Below are 19,729 nucleotides of genomic sequence, written 5' to 3' on the forward strand. Positions count from 1 at the left end.
TTCTTTAGGTGTTTTGGATGCCTCTGCATGCATAGTTACTGGCTTTAGTTTGTAGAATAATAATTCAGATATATTTTGTACATGGCCCACTTACATATATCAAAACATAAGTTTCTGGGCTACAGCGATCACAATCACCTCTTGCATACGACCTTTGTGTTCCATCTCTTTGATCCTGATTACCTCTAAAGCATTAGATCTTGCTTTCAGTTACTTTGCTTTTATGTAGATCCTTAAAAAGCATCAAATTTTTTATGTAGACAATCTTTTGTTCGTCTCGAATGGCTCATGATATCTTCTTACAAGTGCCAGTCAAGATTTGAGCTAGAGGAAACACTATACATCTAGGGTTCAATATTTGGGAATTTGGAGTCTTATTAAATGAGAAAGCACCCTCGGAAATAGTAGGTGATATCATCATGAAAGTTTCCTCACAAACTGTCTACAATGGTTTTTTCCCATTAAGATAATTGTCGTCTATATTCTATCATAGAGATACTTAACAAAAACCATAATCATCTCTGTATGATGTTGCTATTAACAATGAGGTTGTGGAAGCATCTTCTGGACAAACCGCTACTATCCTTTCAATGGCACAATATTTTGTCCTCCAGATAACACACCCTAATATAAATCTTATTTATCTCTGTTGCTTCATAGTTGCCAAGGTTTCTCACCTTAGGATTTGGGACAATGTGAAAATCTAGACATCTAGAAAATCAATTAAATGAATTTCCTCATCAAACCTTGAATCCAGATTTTAACTCATCTCCTTTCAATGCTGTATGAGTTAAATTAAACACAAAGGAGGTGGAGGATAAATTCCATAGAAAATTTATTACTTCCTCGCCCTATGGTATTTGCCTAAATCCTGCCCTTACTAAAATTTGTCCTTCGCTTGCCTCCATGACTTGCTCCAGCAATGATAGTGTTCTTACCACTTCTATTCTTTGGATTCTTTGGACCCTTTTCTTGTTTTCCTTTGTAGGCACTCTCTCCTCATAATTAACAAGACTTGTCTTCCTTGATCTCCCCTTCTTTTTGTCTTTTCCAATACCTTTGTCCTATTTTCTATGTGCGGTTGGGGGGCAAGTCTATTCTGGGAGAAGCAAATGGGAGCATATGAAGGCACTAGTAAACTGGGAGGTTAGATTTTGACTATTTTAGTAAGATCCACCTTCCATTTAATTTTAAAAGGCTAAATTTAATGTTTCATTGGTCCCACTTCCATCCCATTTTATGGTCTACTAAGGCATGTAGAATTTTGAAATTCTGGTAGGTATATTCTCAACCGTGCATCTTAATGAACAATTTTCAATGATGTTATCTAGGAACTTTTGGAAATGTTAATTTTAATCCCTTAATCTATGTAGACCAAATAAGGCAAAAAATGCAAATCTTTTCATTACTAATTTTAAGAGAAAAGGCTATCATAAATTTTGTCATGGATGGTTAAAGTTTAGTAGCAAATTTTCACAGTCATGGACCCATCTTTTTAGGCTGGCAACCTAAGCAACACTATTAATTGATCTTTTCCATTGAGATTAGCATCAATTGCTTCTGAAACCTGTACAAGTTTTGTCTATTTCATGGTAAGGAGAAAGTTTTTTAATGACTAATACGTGCTTTTTAATCATGGTTTAAAAATGTATTTTGGCAGTAACGGTCAATCGTTCGCTTGAAAGCATATCGAAAAATTTTCATGACTATGTTTGAAGGAGCGGGGACATGCACTACAAGTAACCATACAAGATGAATGGGTTTTGTATATTTGGACCAACAACATTTTTTTTTTGCACTTGTTGTAAATGAATTTGTTGTTGCTATTTTAGGCAAAACACCTTGCTGTATGTTATATGCATATTTTAGAACTGTTTGATGAAAGTTGTGAGGCCAGTTAAAGAGTAATCGTAATTACAATAATTATAGGATACAAGTCTAGTAGGGTTGATATGAAGCCCTCTATCAAAATTGATAGAAATACTCAAAGGGTCCATTGGATTTACTATTAAATCACAATGTTTCATGCCTTTTCATGTTTGGATACAAGTTATATTTTTGTAATACATTATATTAGTTGTGCAGTGAACTAGTATAAAAGCCGTAAGTTCACGAAATTGAAAAATTCAGATTTCCATATTTCCATTTTTGAACCTTCTACTTTTATTAGTTAAACGCCCCCTTTTTTTTCTTTAAAAAAAAACTCAATTCTCAAAACTGAAAATTCTTAAATCTAGGAAAGTGATAACCTCAAGATTTTGCAATTAGAAGCCTCTAAAAGCGGCCTAAATGTTATGGAATCTCCTTAGGAACAGTGAGATCCACAATGTACTATGGTTAAATTGTTGGGCAAAAAGAGAGTCAAAGCTCATAATAGGAATATGGTTATGATGTGAATATTGTGGTAAAACCAGGTTGCGTATAAGAATAGATGAGTTGCACATTTGATGAATGTTTTGGAATTGCACTATCTGAGGACAAAGTGGTGGAAGTTTGATTGAAGATATATACATGCATGCAGCTTAGATTTTAGGAGCTGATTTCTATAAAAGGATGGGGAACAAGAAAAGGATGGCCCAAGAAAATATAGTTAGAAGTGAGAAAGGATATGCAAAATCTGGGCAGAGGTTACCCATGCAAGTTATATTTGAGGACCTCTTGTAAACTAGGTCTTCGATTTCTATCGAAGAGCTGGGAACAAGAAAGGATGGCCTAAGATAATATATTTAGAAGTCAGAAAGGATATGGAAAATCTGGGTAGAGGACCTATATAGCCTATAATACTGGCAAAGTATTCACAGAACCAACCCCATTTTGTTTTTTCTATAAAAAAACTTTTGTGTATCCTTTTTCTGTTGCTAGAGCATTCTAGGTTTTAGTTCTTCATATTGATTCAAGTTGTCTAATAGCTGTGATTATTGATTAGAAATCTAAATGAGACATGCTCAAATCAAGATGCTGAAACAACAGAATAACTAATTAGGTCGGCATAAAAGGAAAGAAAAGAAAGCGTATTATTTACAGGTGATTAATTATGTACCTATATATATTTAAATCTTCATTAATAATTTTGTTGTACATACTATATACAGAGGTGGGTGCTTAGATGCTAGCTGGTGAATAAGTTTGTTAGGCAGCTGCTGACATGCTTGCCTGGAAACCTAAGCACAGAAATAGGAGCAATGCTTGTCTTGGGGAGCTTAGGTGTGATGTTCCTATACTCTAGGCTGCTCCCAAATGTATAGGCTATTGTTCATGATTGTGCTTGTTACTATATCTTGTTGCTTCTTTGATGACTCCTTAATTATATTGGACAGTTGAATTTTGGTTGGCACAGCTTGCACATTCTTTGACAATGGCAGTCTTGTATTAGAGTTGCAATAAGTCTCTCATTTGTTGGTCTGTACATATCTAACTGGTTATGTACATGAAATCATTGGAGTGGCTTCTTTTTAATGTAATTGATGGTTGTTTCTTGCCCTTTCTAACGTTTCACATCAGTCATATGACTTGAAGCTAATGCACCTTTTGATTTTACTGTTTTTTAAGGTGAAGTGAGTGGCACCATCAGGGTTGTTGTGGTAGATGAAATAAAACTAATATAGCCAAGAAGGGTAACATAAATCTTACCTCTAACATTTGTCAAGATGCATAAAGGGGCAAAACATATCCAATTGAAATAAACTAACATGTCCAAGAAGGGTACATATCTTATCAGTAACCCCCACCTTCTCACCCCCCCAAAAACAACACAAAAGACCCTTTTTCCTTTTTTCAAGTGTAAATTTGAAATTGCCTTCTCTTCCACATATCTCTTGTTGTTGTTAGGACTATCTATGCTAAGCTACTGGTTGATATTGCTAGCTTAACAATAGATTTACTGTGTTTAAAATATTTTTGTTATCAGGACTTCTCAGGTTCTCTTAATTTTGCGTCCAATTGTCATAATTATCTTATCTTGTCTTGTGTTACTTTATGATGTTCAGCTACAAGTAAAGCTGTTTCCAAGGAACTGGAACGAATAGATCACCTGTTTCAAGCATATGCCGATGGCTCTTCGGGCATGATTGAGTGAGTTTAGAACAGTTCATGTTTCTCATTTTTATTACGATATTTTCATACATCATAAAAATATCTAATATGATATCATTAAGGTTGCAGATTCCAGTTAATTTTTGTATAATTCTAGAGAGAATGTGATTGATAATAATTTCATCACTATATGCTGCGCTAAATTATTACCTTTTTTGCGTCAGCTATAGCTCATAATTTCAGTGAACCCTTTTGGAATTATTATTTGACTTTGGTAGGTATCAAGCATCCTTGTGCTTACCTTAGGTAAGGTTGTAAAAACATGCTTGTCAACTTCTTAATTCCTTGGACAGATCATCATAGATGATCTGGAATTAATACTGATTCACAAAGGGCCAGAATTTGGACAGTGAAATGAATTTTTCTTCGGAATTTGGGAAAATTTTCGAGACCGAACTTGGCAAGAAGAAATTTGAAGAAGTGAGGATATGTATTGAAATTGGCTACTTGATTTTATTCTATATAACTCTGATAACTCATAATAACTATTCTTTTATTTGTAATATTTAAGAAAGTTCCTAAGCTTCGTTGGGCACGTAACCTTTAGCAACCTGTGATCCAATAGAAACTTAGTTTTAAATTTTAAGGACAATTAATTCTATTTAGTATATTGGAATATTTGTGACCATGTTCTGCACTGGAAAAGCTAAAGCAAAATATCTTTTCGACAAATTAATCTTTTATACTAACTGTGTACACACATTATATTAAAGATAAGTGCCTCTTCTATAGCAATCTATTATATAACTATTATTGTTGTAACTATATAAATCTTCATTTTCTAAATTTTTGAGGGGGCCTGTTTTTCTTTGTTAGATATAGCCCACCCTCGTGGCCTCACCCATCGATGGTTATAAGAACAAATGAATTTACATTTTATAATTTAGCAGATTTTTCACCTTCTTATTATCAGCGGTAGCATGTTAGACAGGAACCACCTTCAATATTTGCTTTTTTTGATTGGAACACCAACAATCCAAAGGCATCCTATATGTATATTCCAAGAAACATACTTAAAGATGATTATTGCACCAAATATTTTTAATGCTTTTAAAAGTAACCTCCCATGTACATTGTGTTATGCACAAGCCCTCCAGATAGTTGATCTTATACCCTTGCGCCTGATTAGGATTAAGTTGGTTTCTGAATAGTGAAGGTATATTCTAACAAGTATCTCTCTTTACCAAACATCTTCACTACCACTTACAAACTGTGTTAGAATCTCTTTAACTACAAATTTTGGTGAGTATATTATTTTTCCATTCCAGTATTGTGATTCAATCTATTCAATGGAAAGTTTTCCCCTCCTAATCGTCAAGGCTAATTATACATCTCTCTCTCTCTCTGTCTCTTTCTTGTGCGTGCATGCTCGCTTGCTTGCTCCCCTCCATATGCACGTGTGCATGTTCAGCGATCCATCCTTGCCTCATTCTTCGCCTGCAATGTCGGCATTATACTTTTCAGTTTTTCTGTCCACCAGCCATTATCCATTTCAGAGTGCCAGCTTTATTACTCATCTTTTCAGTCTTTGTTAAGCTCCAGTGTTGTTATTGTAATGCTATTTTATCTTTGAGGTGCAAGAGAATTTAGTTTCAGAGAGCATGCCAAGAATTTTTTTTTTACAAAAATCTGTATATATTTGTGCATCCATTTTTTTCAAAATGTCTTTTACATATAGAAAAGTGTATAATATTGGATTTTACCACTCTTAGATACCTAAAGCCATTAACAAATAAAACATTGCGGAAAGCTTGATATTTGGATCGTAAAATGATTTGTACCTAAATGATATATATCAATCAGGATTTATACATTATAATCTGCTTTATGTTTTTTGAGAGTTGTACCTTATTTTGGATTTTCCTCATATGTGTTAGAGAATCACTTTAGAAAGTTGCGTGTATGCATAATTAAGATTAGAGAAGGCTGTCATGAAAATGGGGTTCAGATTTGCTTGGTAGAAAATGATATAAAAAGACAAATTTGAAAACTTATATAGAAACTGTAAGAAAGGGTCTGAAAAAGGTTGTATTGGCATAGAGTAGCTTCAGACTCATAAAATTATGTAGAATAATTCATAAAGCACCAATAAGATTAGGTTTCTTGGTGGAGCTTATGGTTCTCGAATTATATTGGTGGATGTGTATTTTTTAGTTCCTATTACTGTTTGAGCATGGCAAGTAGAATTGATGCCCGAGTTCTTTTTATCTAAGAGTTCAGTTCTGCCTTTATAACTGAGAAGATAGAAACAACCTACAAAAGTCGTATACTTCTCTTAGGGAAAAGGCATGTGCACGTTTGTTTCATTCAAGTTGCAAGCAGCAAGTTTTGAAAGGAAGGCCCGCTCGAAGGGCTGGAAGTCTTCTCTCGTTGCTTTTCATCCGATCTATGCTATCTCTTGCTGGGAAGCAGAATTGATGCACGAGTTCCTTTTATGTAAGAGTTCAATTAACTACAGTTCTGCCTTTATAATTGAGAAGATAGAAACAACCTACAAAAGTTGTATACTTCTCTTGGGGAAAAGGCATGCGCACGTTATGTTTCATTCAAGTTGTAAGCAGCAAGTTCTGAAAGGAAGGCCCGATCGAAGAGCTGGAAGTCTTCTCTTGTTGCTTTTCATCTGATTTATGTTGTCTCTTGTTTGGAAGCAGAATTGATGCCCGAGTTCCTTTTATCTAAGAGTTCAATTAAGTATTGGTGCGGACACCAGTCCTAGATCTTCGATCAGGCACGTGTATAGTCGCAGACGTAGGAGGGCAGCTCACCCGGTGACACTTTGGCTGGGTGATAGATTATGAGAGAGAGCTTATTTGTGGGTATTTGGGTTTTTTCTTCTGTAGAGGTATTTTAGGGATTTGCTCGTCTTGTTTCCTATATAAAGGCTGGTAGGGCTTGTTAACAAGTTGGTTGTGATTGAATGAATAGAGTTTTTCTTGCATATTGTCTTTGTTGGTGGATTCCAACACTCCACTGGTGGATTCCGCGGGTTGAGTTTTCATTTTGAATATTGTTCTGCATCAAGTTGGTGTAGACACCAGTCCTAAATCTTCAATCAGGCACGTGTATAGTCGCAGACGCAGGAGGGTAGCTCACCCGGTGACACTTTGACTGGGTGATAGATTATGAGAGAGAGCTTATTTGTGGTATTTGGGTCTTTTCTTCTATAAGGGTATTGTGGGGATTTGCTCTTGTCTTGTTGCCTATATAAAGGCTGGTAGAGCTTGTTAACAAGTTGGTTGTTATTGAATGAATAGAGTTTTTCTTCCATATTGTCTTTGTTGGTGGATTTCAACACCCTGTTGGTGAATTCCGCGGGTTGAGTTTTCATTTTAAATATTGTTCTGCATCAACTTTGGTATCAAAGCATCCAGGCTTTACCTCTACTGCCAAAGCCTTGAGATCCAGTTGATGGATGGGCCACCCCCGATCTCTCGTATTCGTTTGCCTCACAAGATTTGCTGGAGCAATCGCGCTGCGGACGCCGGATCGTGTCGAGGCGTGTAGCACATTGCACACTACAAAAAAAAGGCAATCTCTCTTCCCTTATTTCTTTATTTTCATCTCTGTCCTTGTTTTCCGCCTCATCCCAAACAAAAGGGGAGGACCATTGCATCACTTCCCCCATCTCCGTTGTCACCGCATTTCCCACGGCCCTGTCACGACCCCCGCCCCGTTCCCGGCGGGCCGCCGCGACGGTCCTAGGGTGCGGGTAGGCATAAGGCCACCAGCCACCGCGTAGAACCCTACTACCTATCAATCATCAATAAATCTTGAAAAATTTGGCATGATACATGCACAAAATGATCACTTTTCCTATAGTGACCTGTCAGGATTATCTCAATACATACAACACACTACCTGTCAGAGCAGCAATCACATAATCCGTCACATAATGAACCTGGACAATATATATCAATACATTATCTCAGGCATATAACTCATCTGTATAAAAATCTGGTTCCCATTCCATCCATGGTCAAACCCATATCCACAACAGGATCTATGACTGTAACTATGCACTATATACAATAGAAGGTTTATAATACACCAAAAGGTATAAACCTCTATTTACATTATACTATACTATACTATGGAGCGGCACAGCTAGCAGGCAACCACTAATCCTGCTCTTCTCTATACAATACCTGCCCTGCAATCAAAAACACCAAACTGGGGAGTGAGTATATAAATACTCAGTGAGTGGAGTAGAGAGTACTATGCACATGAGACAGAATATAATCATGGCTCGAGATGAAATCTCAAGATCAATAACAAGATGAACATGATCTCAACATAGAGAATATGGAGTAAATCATCAATATCACCACAATCAATATCAACTCATCTGAAGCATATATGGAATAATCAAGTAAACATATATGCTACTCATGAATATGCTCAACAGATCATAATGCTGGAATATACAAATCAGGTGTCAATATGCTGAAATCATCACTAGACAGCTATCGGGAGGTGGGTTTTACGCCCCAGGCGAACCAGCAACAACTTCCTACTGCCATATGCATATATCGAATATGACACCACACCAATATGTAAATCATCACTAGACAACTGTCGGGAGGTGGGTTTTACGCCCCAGGCGAACCAGCAACAACTCTCCACTGTCACATGCATATGCAGGATAAGACACCATATCGATAATGTAAATGCTAGACAGCTATCGGGAGGTGGGTTTTACGCCCCAGGCGAACCAGCAACAACTCCCCACTGTCACATGCATATGCAGGATAAGATACCACACTGATCATGTAAATGCTGGCCAGTATCCAGAACAGAAATCCATCTCACATCTACATACTAAACGGCACCTCGCGGGAATTCTACATCCGCGGAAAGCCATACTGCACCTCGCGGGGTCTTACTATGCCCGGCGGCAAGCAGAATATAAGTCGTAGGACCGGCCGATCCTACGCCTAGGGCCGTGTCCCCCCCTAGGAAGGGACTGGGCTCCGCCCACCCAGAAGGCTACTATGTGCACAAAGGCCGATGTTCAACCCCATCGACTATAGGTGTCCTGCAGATACTGTCAAGCCATGCATGAATGCCATAATGCACCCTCCCAATACTCTACTAAAAGGAGCATAATCAAGATTACCACTCACTCGATCATGACCCAATCATAAATTAACATCAGGGTTAGGAGTGAGGGTCAAGGAAGTGCAATACAACTCAATATACCACTAAAAAGGCTCTACAAATCTTTGAAATGGAGGAAATGAAATCAATTTACAAAAGAAGTTATTTCACAATTTGGAACCAATTTAATTACTCATAAAAGAGTATAATCAAGCTACGACTCACAAGTCTTTAAAATAGAGGAAATGAAATCAATTTACAAAAGAAATCATTTCACAATTCGGAATCAATTTGATTACTCATCAACCCCTCGTAATTTCTCTCAATGTTCCCTCAAATGCGTGCACAAGATAATCAAGTATGGAGAAACAAAATTATAGAGGAATCTACTACAATATCAATCAATATGCTCAAGTGGAATCAATTCACACTTGGCGACATTCATGAAAATGAATTAAGGATGCTCATGGTGCAAAGTACATGACTCCCACTCACCTGTCAATCTGGCACAGCCCTGATACGCCTCCAAAAATCTACAGCTGGCAGTGGGGAACTTCTTCCTCTTGTTTCCTAGCTTCTTGCCCAACTGTGACATGCATTTACAATACATTTAGTCTTGTATCAAGGGCTATAATCTACGTGCCAATTATAATATAGGGAACTTTAATTGATTCAACTCCCCCGTTTCCTAAATCTTTTCTTTTCTTTCTCTTTTTCTTTTTCTATTAATTAACTCATCATTTATGTGTATTAGGGACTCCCTTGCACGAGTACAAGGTCTCCTTTAGCCTAATCTAGGCTTAATACCCTATTATGGCATGAAATCCCTTATTTTCCACCCGGATGAACAGTAACCCGAACTGACAGTGGGTTACTTCATCCCGGTTTTGATCCACTTTCAGGACTCCAAATTTGATGAAATTTTTACCTAACATTCTACACTCACAGAGGATTCCAAAGAGATAACATACATCATCATCGGAGGCCGTTTGACCCCCTAAATAATTTGCCGAAGTTGGGACTTCGACACAGTTTTTCCGTAGTGCCGGAAAAATTTGTCAAAATCCGATTCTTCTTCTTTTAACCACCTCTACAACCCTTATCCGACCCCTCTAGACTATATCCACCCTTTGTATAGCCTAATGTCATCAAAAGACTAGATAGGGATGGATATTTACCTTTTTCTTTTTGGAAATCGAGGTCCTTACGTAGAGGGGAAGGAGATCTACGTTTTTCCCTTCAGCTGGAAGTGCAACCGGGATCCCTTTCCTCCTTGAATCCCCTTCCTCTTCTTCTTTCTTCTTCTTCTTCTTCTCTTTTTCTTTCTTTCTTTCCTCTGTTTCACGCCTGAGAACCCCCTCCCTCTTTCTCTCGGTTTCACCAGCTCAAACCCTCCAATTAAATCACATCAAAACACTATTCACCCTTTGTTTAATATTATTAAATTCCCAATTTGCCCCTAACACTTCAACATATCTACCGTTATGCCATTAACTTTTGATTCCTTCCAATTTTACCCTTACCACTTCAATGCATCTACAACTATGCCATTATCTTTTGATTCCTTCCAATTTTACCCCTTATATCAATTTTAAAGGACTATTCTATCCCTTTTTATATATTAAAAAAAAAATTTGGGGTTATTACATCCTCCCCCCCTTATATAAAATTCGTCCTCGAATTTAAAAGAGTAAATTACCTGTCATAGCTGCATTCGATGTCTGTGCCTCCTGTGGATTTACCGTGAACACCCTTCCTTGCCCTCTGCCTACTGGAGCTGACAGTTGAGATGGTCCAGCACTCTGCTGTGATGTTTGTGCTTGACCTCTACCTCTGCCTACAGGCTCCCTACTACTAGGCCTGTCCATCTACACAGAAGGGTAGGATGCCAAAGGCACAAACTGCTGGGTGGCACCCTGCAGGCATTCTCTGGCAAAATGACCCGGCTGTCCACATCTGTAGCACACTCCCTGACCCATTCTGCATCTGCCAGGGTGCTGCTTCCCACATATGCCACATACTGGCCATGATTGGAACCTAGATTCAGTTCTGGCCATAGTGACTGGAGGACGAGGTACTGATGGTAGAAAAGTATCTTGTGATTGACCTCTTTCCCTCCATTTCCTCTTACGTGGGGCAGGTGGAGCTGAGCGTACAGACTGCTCCATCGGGCCCTCCGAGAGATCTACTCCCTCAGATCTATCTCTACTGCTTTGCCCTTTCCCCATACTCATTTTCCTCTGTTCTCTTTCAGCTCTTTCCTCTTTGTTTCTGGTCTCCCACTGTTTTGCTTTATCAATCAGCCTAGATAAGGTGGGGACCTCTACTGCCAGTACTGCATTATAAAGCGGGAAAATCAGACCTCGTCTGAACCTTTCTATCCTAGCAACTTCAGTGGGGATGATGTAAGGAGCATACTTCCCCAATCTAGTGAACTCACGAGCGTACTCAGATACGCTCATTCCGGGCATCTGCTTCAGCCTCTCAAACTGAAGAGCCCGATTCTGCCTCTCAGCTGGAGACAAGAACTCATCCATCACTGCTTGCCTGAACTCTTCCCAGGTTGGAGGATTCCTACTGTACAATCTGTCCTCCACGTGCCTCTGGTACCAGCCCCAGGCATCTTCCTTCATTGTAAGCCCTACAAGTTCTATAGCTCTTGCATCAGAACAGGGCAGTCTCCGTATCATCTTTTCAGTCTCCTCCAGAAATCTCTGAGGATCTTCACCTTCTTCCCCCTTAAACTCCGGGGTTCTGAGCCTAAGAAATTCCTGTACAGTAATCCCCTCATCATCTAGAGCCCGCCTGGCCAAACTTCTTGGCACAGGTACAGGAGGTGGGATGGATACTACTGACGGGGCAGGAGATTTCCCCCGAGCAATCTGCTCCCTCAGAGCCTGATTCTCCGCCAGCAACTGTTCCATCAATGCATCTCTACTTTCTACATCTCCTTGATCATCAACCCTCCGTCTATCAGTAGGAGGAGGTTTTTCTCTTTGGGGCTCGACATGTGCAGAACCCGCATCCAATGCTATATCTGGCTCCATCCTCCTTCCAGGACGAGCAGGTCCTCTCCTTGGAGGTATTCTTTATATGTCTCTAAAAGAGTCAAAAAGAGAGGACAGTCGTTACACACTGAGTCATGATATATTTTACTGAGTTATAAATAACTCATAAAATAACATACAGAAAAACCCTATGCTCCATAGTATAATCCTATACTTAATCCTGACTCATCCTATTGCTCTGACAGGACTCTTCTTAATCTTTGCTCTGATACCAAGCTTTGTCACGACCCCCGCCCCGTTCCCGGCGGGCCGCCGCGACGGTCCTAGGGTGCGGGTAGGCATAAGGCCACCAGCCACCGCGTAGAACCCTACTACCTATCAATCATCAATAAATCTTGAAAAATTTGGCATGATACATGCACAAAATGATCACTTTTCCTATAGTGACCTGTCAGGATTATCTCAATACATACAACACACTACCTGTCAGAGCAGCAATCACATAATCCGTCACATAATGAACCTGGACAATATATATCAATACATTATCTCAGGCATATAACTCATCTGTATAAAAATCTGGTTCCCATTCCATCCATGGTCAAACCCATATCCACAACAGGATCTATGACTGTAACTATGCACTATATACAATAGAAGGTTTATAATACACCAAAAGGTATAAACCTCTATTTACATTATACTATACTATACTATGGAGCGGCACAGCTAGCAGGCAACCACTAATCCTGCTCTTCTCTATACAATACCTGCCCTGCAATCAAAAACACCAAACTGGGGAGTGAGTATATAAATACTCAGTAAGTGGAGTAGAGAGTACTATGCACATGAGACAGAATATAATCATGGCTCGAGATGAAATCTCAAGATCAATAACAAGATGAACATGATCTCAACATAGAGAATATGGAGTAAATCATCAATATCACCACAATCAATATCAACTCATCTGAAGCATATATGGAATAATCAAGTAAACATATATGCTACTCATGAATATGCTCAACAGATCATAATGCTGGAACATACAAATCAGGTGTCAATATGCTGAAATCATCACTAGACAGCTATCGGGAGGTGGGTTTTACGCCCCAGGCGAACCAGCAACAACTTCCTACTGCCATATGCATATATCGAATATGACACCACACCAATATGTAAATCATCACTAGACAACTGTCGGGAGGTGGGTTTTACGCCCCAGGCGAACCAGCAACAACTCTCCACTGTCACATGCATATGCAGGATAAGACACCATATCGATAATGTAAATGCTAGACAGCTATCGGGAGGTGGGTTTTACGCCCCAGGCGAACCAGCAACAACTCCCCACTGTCACATGCATATGCAGGATAAGATACCACACTGATCATGTAAATGCTGGCCAGTATCCAGAACAGAAATCCATCTCACATCTACATACTAAACGGCACCTCGCGGGAATTCTACATCCGCGGAAAGCCATACTGCACCTCGCGGGGTCTTACTATGCCCGGCGGCAAGCAGAATATAAGTCGTAGGACCGGCCGATCCTACGCCTAGGGCCGTGTCCCCCCCTAGGAAGGGACTGGGCTCCGCCCACCCAGAAGGCTACTATGTGCACAAAGGCCGATGTTCAACCCCATCGACTATAGGTGTCCTGCAGATACTGTCAAGCCATGCATGAATGCCATAATGCACCCTCCCAATACTCTACTAAAAGGAGCATAATCAAGATTACCACTCACTCGATCATGACCCAATCATAAATTAACATCAGGGTTAGGAGTGAGGGTCAAGGAAGTGCAATACAACTCAATATACCACTAAAAAGGCTCTACAAATCTTTGAAATGGAGGAAATGAAATCAATTTACAAAAGAAGTTATTTCACAATTTGGAACCAATTTAATTACTCATAAAAGAGTATAATCAAGCTACGACTCACAAGTCTTTAAAATAGAGGAAATGAAATCAATTTACAAAAGAAATCATTTCACAATTCGGAATCAATTTGATTACTCATCAACCCCTCGTAATTTCTCTCAATGTTCCCTCAAATGCGTGCACAAGATAATCAAGTATGGAGAAACAAAATTATAGAGGAATCTACTACAATATCAATCAATATGCTCAAGTGGAATCAATTCACACTTGGCGACATTCATGAAAATGAATTAAGGATGCTCATGGTGCAAAGTACATGACTCCCACTCACCTGTCAATCTGGCACAGCCCTGATACGCCTCCAAAAATCTACAGCTGGCAGTGGGGAACTTCTTCCTCTTGTTTCCTAGCTTCTTGCCCAACTGTGACATGCATTTACAATACATTTAGTCTTGTATCAAGGGCTATAATCTACGTGCCAATTATAATATAGGGAACTTTAATTGATTCAACTCCCCCGTTTCCTAAATCTTTTCTTTTCTTTCTCTTTTTCTTTTTCTATTAATTAACTCATCATTTATGTGTATTAGGGACTCCCTTGCACGAGTACAAGGTCTCCTTTAGCCTAATCTAGGCTTAATACCCTATTATGGCATGAAATCCCTTATTTTCCACCCGGATGAACAGTAACCCGAACTGACAGTGGGTTACTTCATCCCGGTTTTGATCCACTTTCAGGACTCCAAATTTGATGAAATTTTTACCTAACATTCTACACTCACAGAGGATTCCAAAGAGATAACATACATCATCATCGGAGGCCGTTTGACCCCCTAAATAATTTGCCGAAGTTGGGACTTCGACACAGTTTTTCCGTAGTGCCGGAAAAATTTGTCAAAATCCGATTCTTCTTCTTTTAACCACCTCTACAACCCTTATCCGACCCCTCTAGACTATATCCACCCTTTGTATAGCCTAATGTCATCAAAAGACTAGATAGGGATGGATATTTACCTTTTTCTTTTTGAAAATCGAGGTCCTTACGTAGAGGGGAAGGAGATCTACGTTTTTCCCTTCAGCTGGAAGTGCAACCGGGATCCCTTTCCTCCTTGAATCCCCTTCCTCTTCTTCTTTCTTCTTCTTCTTCTTCTCTTTTTCTTTCTTTCTTTCCTCTGTTTCACGCCTGAGAACCCCCTCCCTCTTTCTCTCGGTTTCACCAGCTCAAACCCTCCAATTAAATCACATCAAAACACTATTCACCCTTTGTTTAATATTATTAAATTCCCAATTTGCCCCTAACACTTCAACATATCTACCGTTATGCCATTAACTTTTGATTCCTTCCAATTTTACCCTTACCACTTCAATGCATCTACAACTATGCCATTATCTTTTGATTCCTTCCAATTTTACCCCTTATATCAATTTTAAAGGACTATTCTATCCCTTTTTATATATTAAAAAAAAAATTTGGGGTTATTACAGGCCCCCTCCACATCCTTCGTCTCCACCCGGAACACGATCCTCCCTCCGATTGCCCCCTTCTCCGCGGGGGCCGAGGAGTCCTCGATTTGGTTGCAGATGAGGAGCAAGGAGGAACCGATCTTGAGCGCCGCCGTCGCCCGGATCCAGGAGCTTATGCCGCCGGGGAGCCTTGATCGAGCCGCAGCGCCGTGCTGCGACGGAAGACGGTCGGGGTCTTCGCGTCTTCATCGACGAACCCGACCGAGAAGACGGCCGAGGTCTTCGTGTCGTCGCCGCAAGCAGCCGTTTCCGTGCGAGCCGCCGCAGCCATGGAAGCCGCTGCCGCCTCCTCCCTTCCCCCCTTCGCGAAGAAGAGAAAACTCTAACGAGTAACCTAAACAGATATGTTCCGACCCGTTACCCTCATCCATTAGCCCGAATCCATCTGAAAAAAAAGGAGTACGTGACCTGCACGTGACAAAAAAAATTAATTTAAATTAAATTGAAATTAAAAGTGGCTGCATGTGACCCATAAGTCACGCATGTGCCACTGTTTTTTCCCTTCTCTCCCTCTTCTCTCTTGACTCTTTCTACCATTGCTGCCGCCACCCGAATGCCTCTACTACAGCCGGCGCCACCGCCTCCAAACGACCCTCCACCACGTCCCCGCCGCCTTCCCCTTCCTCTGATCATCTCCCTAAACCGGAGCTGATCTCCGTCCTCTCTTCTTCGACTCCCGCAAACCCCGACACCACCTCCCGCAAACCCATGACCTTCCCGCCGCCTCCCTTCGCCGCAGCACCACCCCACTTCCTTGTTTCAGCCCCCCGATCGCCTTTGCCCCGCCTCCGCCCCTGCTTCCCGCCACCTCCCCGATTGCTTACAACAATTCCATTTATAGGTCTATTGGTATGAGTCCATTTGAGGTTGTTCATGGATTTCAAGCTCGCAAACCTTTGCACCTTCTTCCTATGTCACCGCATGCTAGAGTCTCTGAGTCGGCTGAAGCATTTGCACAACATGTCCATTTTTTGCATCAAGAGATCAGTATGCGAATTGAATATAGTAATCTTCGGTATAAATTACAAGCTGATTTGCATAAACGTGCTAAGGAATTTTATGTTGGTGACTGTGTTATGATTCGTGTCAGATCCGAACGGTTTCCATCTGGAACTGCGAGAAAATTGCAGGCTCGTAGTGCAGGATTTTTTCAAATCTTGAAACGGGTAGGCCCAAATGCATATACCATTGATCTCCCTCCTGATTACGGCATTAGTTCCACTTTTAATATTAAGGACTTAGTTGCTTACATACCTCCTTTGCCTATCCCCGATGCCTCATTTGACACACCTACTCAGACTCTACCAGATATGCTTGTCTTTGACCCTCACACCTCTCCTTTTCAACCCACATGGAAGGACAAGATAGATACTATGTTGGATGAACAGATAATATCTACTATTGACAGAGGCATTCAGCGTTTTCTAGTCCGATGGAGGAACCGTCTCGAGTCTGATAGCATGTCGATTACTCGTGAGGAGCTACAGCAGATCGATCTAGATCTTTTGGAGCACTACCAGAGCCGCTCGCTGTCCCACTCGACGAAATCGAGTTTTTTCCACCCCGGGAAGTTGGTGCGGACACCAGTCTTAGATCTTCAATCAGGCACGTGTATAGTCGTAGACGCAGGAGAGCAGCTCATCCGCTGACACTTTGGCTGGGTGATAGATTATGAGAGAGAGCTTATTTGTGGGTATTTAGGTCTTTTCTTCTGTAGGGGTATTTTGGAGATTTGCTCTTGTCTTGTTGCCTATATAAAGGCTTGTAGGGCTTGTTAATAAGTTGGTTGTTATTGAATGAATAGAGTTTTTCTTCCATATTGTCTTTGTTGGTGGATTCCAACACCCCGCTGGTGGATTCCGCGGGTTGAGTTTTTATTTTGAATATTGTTCTGCATCAAGTACAGTTCTGCCTTTATAACTGAGAAGATAGAAACAACCCACAAAAGTCGTATATTTCTCTTGGGGAAAAGGTATGTACACATTATGTTTCATTCAAGTTGCAGGCAGCAAGTTCTAAAAGGAAGGCCCGATCAAAGAGCTGGAAGTCTTCTCTTGTTTTGAACCCGTCTACTCCTACAATAGTCAACCCTCCAATAGTTGTGGAAAAGCCTAGTCCTCCCGCGCTTTTAGGTCAACACTTTCTAGTAAGGCCCATGGTGATAATCAAGGAAGCCAATTCTTACGTCTCATCAATCTGCACCCTTCATCCACATATTTCCTCTATCGTTCCCTTCTCGATAGAGCATATCATACCCATCGTTCCAAGTCATCATCTCTTTCAAATTCAAAAATTGGTACTTCCACCTTACCAAGATGGATTTCTCTTTTTTTTAATCTTTTTTTTGTCTTTAAAACAATGAGAAATTGAGTGCCAAAGCACCTAAGTACTAGAAACTAAAGGGCCAAGGCACTCTAGCTTTGATGTTGGAGTTTGCTGGCTTTGAAGTGAAGTTGCAAGCAGAGCGTCGAAAAGCGAAGTGAACCATGCTAGTGTGCTACTTTTCTATTTATCTCACTTTTTTTTTGTCAGATGTCCACCCCAAACCAAAACGGCAGAGGGTGCACAATCCTTTCTCTACTTCTTTCCTGAGCATTTCATACTATGCTCTTTGATTTTTCCATACATTGCTCTGGGCTTCACCATCGCTCATGACTGATAGTTGTCTCTATGTAGTAGCTGGCCTTTGTTAAGCTTCGCTAGAAGTGACTAGTCGAGTCTATGAAGATAAGTACTTGATTCCTTTCTTTGCCTTGCCATGCTGCTAGATCTTTGATGACCAGCAAGTCGGAATATGTACATAACCATGCAAAGACCGGATAGGAATCACAAGAGTTTTAAAGTCCTTTATAAAAGGGTGGAAAAAAAAGATTCAAAAATTTCCGGATTACCAGAAAGGAAGTGGCCCCAACCTAAATTAAAGGCGTATATGCATAAGCAGAGACTGATTGTGTTGGGTCTCATTTCCATCTATATTGACGGTTCCTAACGTACTTTTGATTCATTAAGCGAGAGCTCGTCGATATGTGACGCCCAGATCACCATGGCAGACTTCCATCTTTGTTCGACCAGTCGGTCTTGCAGCCTGGCAGGCTTATAGCATTACTCTCACAAGCCGAATCAATGATTGAGCTTACCTTTGCACCCCTCTATTGCTTTTTAGGAGGCATCCACCCTAGATAAACTACCCACCTAGCAATCCCCCCTCAAATGATTGTTGCGGCAGTTAGGCATCCTTAGACAAAAGAGTTGTTTTTCAGGATTGGTCGTTGTGTGTCATCACCTCCCACCTATCCTACACATTCAATCAAGCGTTGTAACTGCGATGCTATGGTCAAGGTGCATGGGGTCTTACTATCTAGCCGTCGGCATCTTCATGAAGAATTCAATTTCACTAGATCCATGTCGGAGATAGTGGGACAGTCTTTACACCATTCATATGGGTTTCTACTTAGACGAGAAGGAATTTCACTACTTTAGGATAGAGTTACTGTCGTGGTTTACTAGAGCTCGCATTCAAAGCTTTTCGCTTCCAACACTGGGAGTTATCATCCCTAAGGGGCCTAGCAAATTCCAAATTTGGATTATGGTATCTGATTTTTTTGTCGCATTGTTATATTTCAAACTATTGAATAGACAATTTCGAGGACAATTGGATGATAACAAAATTATCAAACATTGGCATTCCTTATTTTGATTCAACAATTTGGGTAAGTGATTGAATCTTCGCTTTGGAATAAAAAGGATTGATATTGGTGCAATCTAATCCATCATCGGGAATCAATATGGAACTTGCCCTATCACACCTTTCTGGGATACGAAATAGTGGACTGGATTAACTCAATTCTTATTAAATCACAAATCAGTTCTAGAAAGAACATTGAAGAAAGGTGACTTAGACTACTCCTTGTACTGAGATGGAAACTAAATGAGCTGCATTGGAAAGTCATATGGGTCTTTTGGCTTGCAATAAAGCTAGGGTCCTGATCGAGCAAGACGTAATCCTATCTATCTACCTTTGCAGACACAACATCTTGAGTACCTATGACAGTGACTACATCTGCTGGCATGTGATGTTTGGACATAGAATTGAGTCCGTGTGAATGGTGCATTGCTTGGCTT

The 19,729-nt window shown here is 40.4% G+C and overlaps 2 protein-coding genes across 6 annotated transcripts in view; one reads left to right on the forward strand and one right to left on the reverse strand.

Moving 5' to 3' along the window:
• Window positions 1–19,729, forward strand: part of LOC103720344 (uncharacterized) — a 36,547-nt gene that overhangs the window by 13,099 nt on the left and 3,719 nt on the right. For 3 of the 4 annotated variants that reach the window (XM_088716509.2, XM_008810003.5, XM_088716511.2), the window contains exon 2: window positions 3,987–4,071. In XM_088716509.2, coding sequence (XP_088572635.1) covers window positions 3,987–4,071 — 85 coding nt within the window. Of the gene's footprint in view, window positions 1–8; window positions 1,147–3,986; window positions 4,072–19,729 lie in introns of those variants that run through there. The other variant, XM_026809711.4, reaches the window with a different exon arrangement.
• Window positions 7,983–15,515, reverse strand: LOC148714834 (uncharacterized). Of its 2 annotated transcripts, none has more exons than XR_015975651.2 (2): window positions 9,685–15,515; window positions 7,983–8,242 (listed from the first exon to the last, which is right to left on the reverse strand). XR_015975651.2 is itself a non-coding variant. In XM_088716508.2 (2 exons), the coding sequence occupies exon 2, from the start codon at window positions 12,234–12,236 to the stop codon at window positions 11,058–11,060; it is 1,179 nt and encodes a 392-aa protein (XP_088572634.1). In that variant the 5' UTR covers window positions 12,237–12,972; window positions 14,415–15,515; the 3' UTR covers window positions 7,983–11,057. The 2 variants fall into 2 exon arrangements, 1 of the variants encoding a protein (XP_088572634.1); XM_088716508.2 differs by having other exon boundaries at window positions 7,983–12,972; window positions 14,415–15,515.

This window comes from Phoenix dactylifera, chromosome 2, assembly GCF_051530095.1.
Source record: "Phoenix dactylifera cultivar Ajwa chromosome 2, Ajwa_hap1_PhDact_Kaust_v1.1, whole genome shotgun sequence".
Taxonomy (NCBI): Eukaryota; Viridiplantae; Streptophyta; class Magnoliopsida; order Arecales; family Arecaceae; genus Phoenix; species Phoenix dactylifera.

Excerpts from the sequence above, each read along its gene's own strand:
- LOC148714834 (XM_088716508.2), bottom strand. The coding sequence starts at position 12,236 with ATGGAGCCAGATATAGCATTGGATGCGGGTTCTGCACATGTCGAGCCC.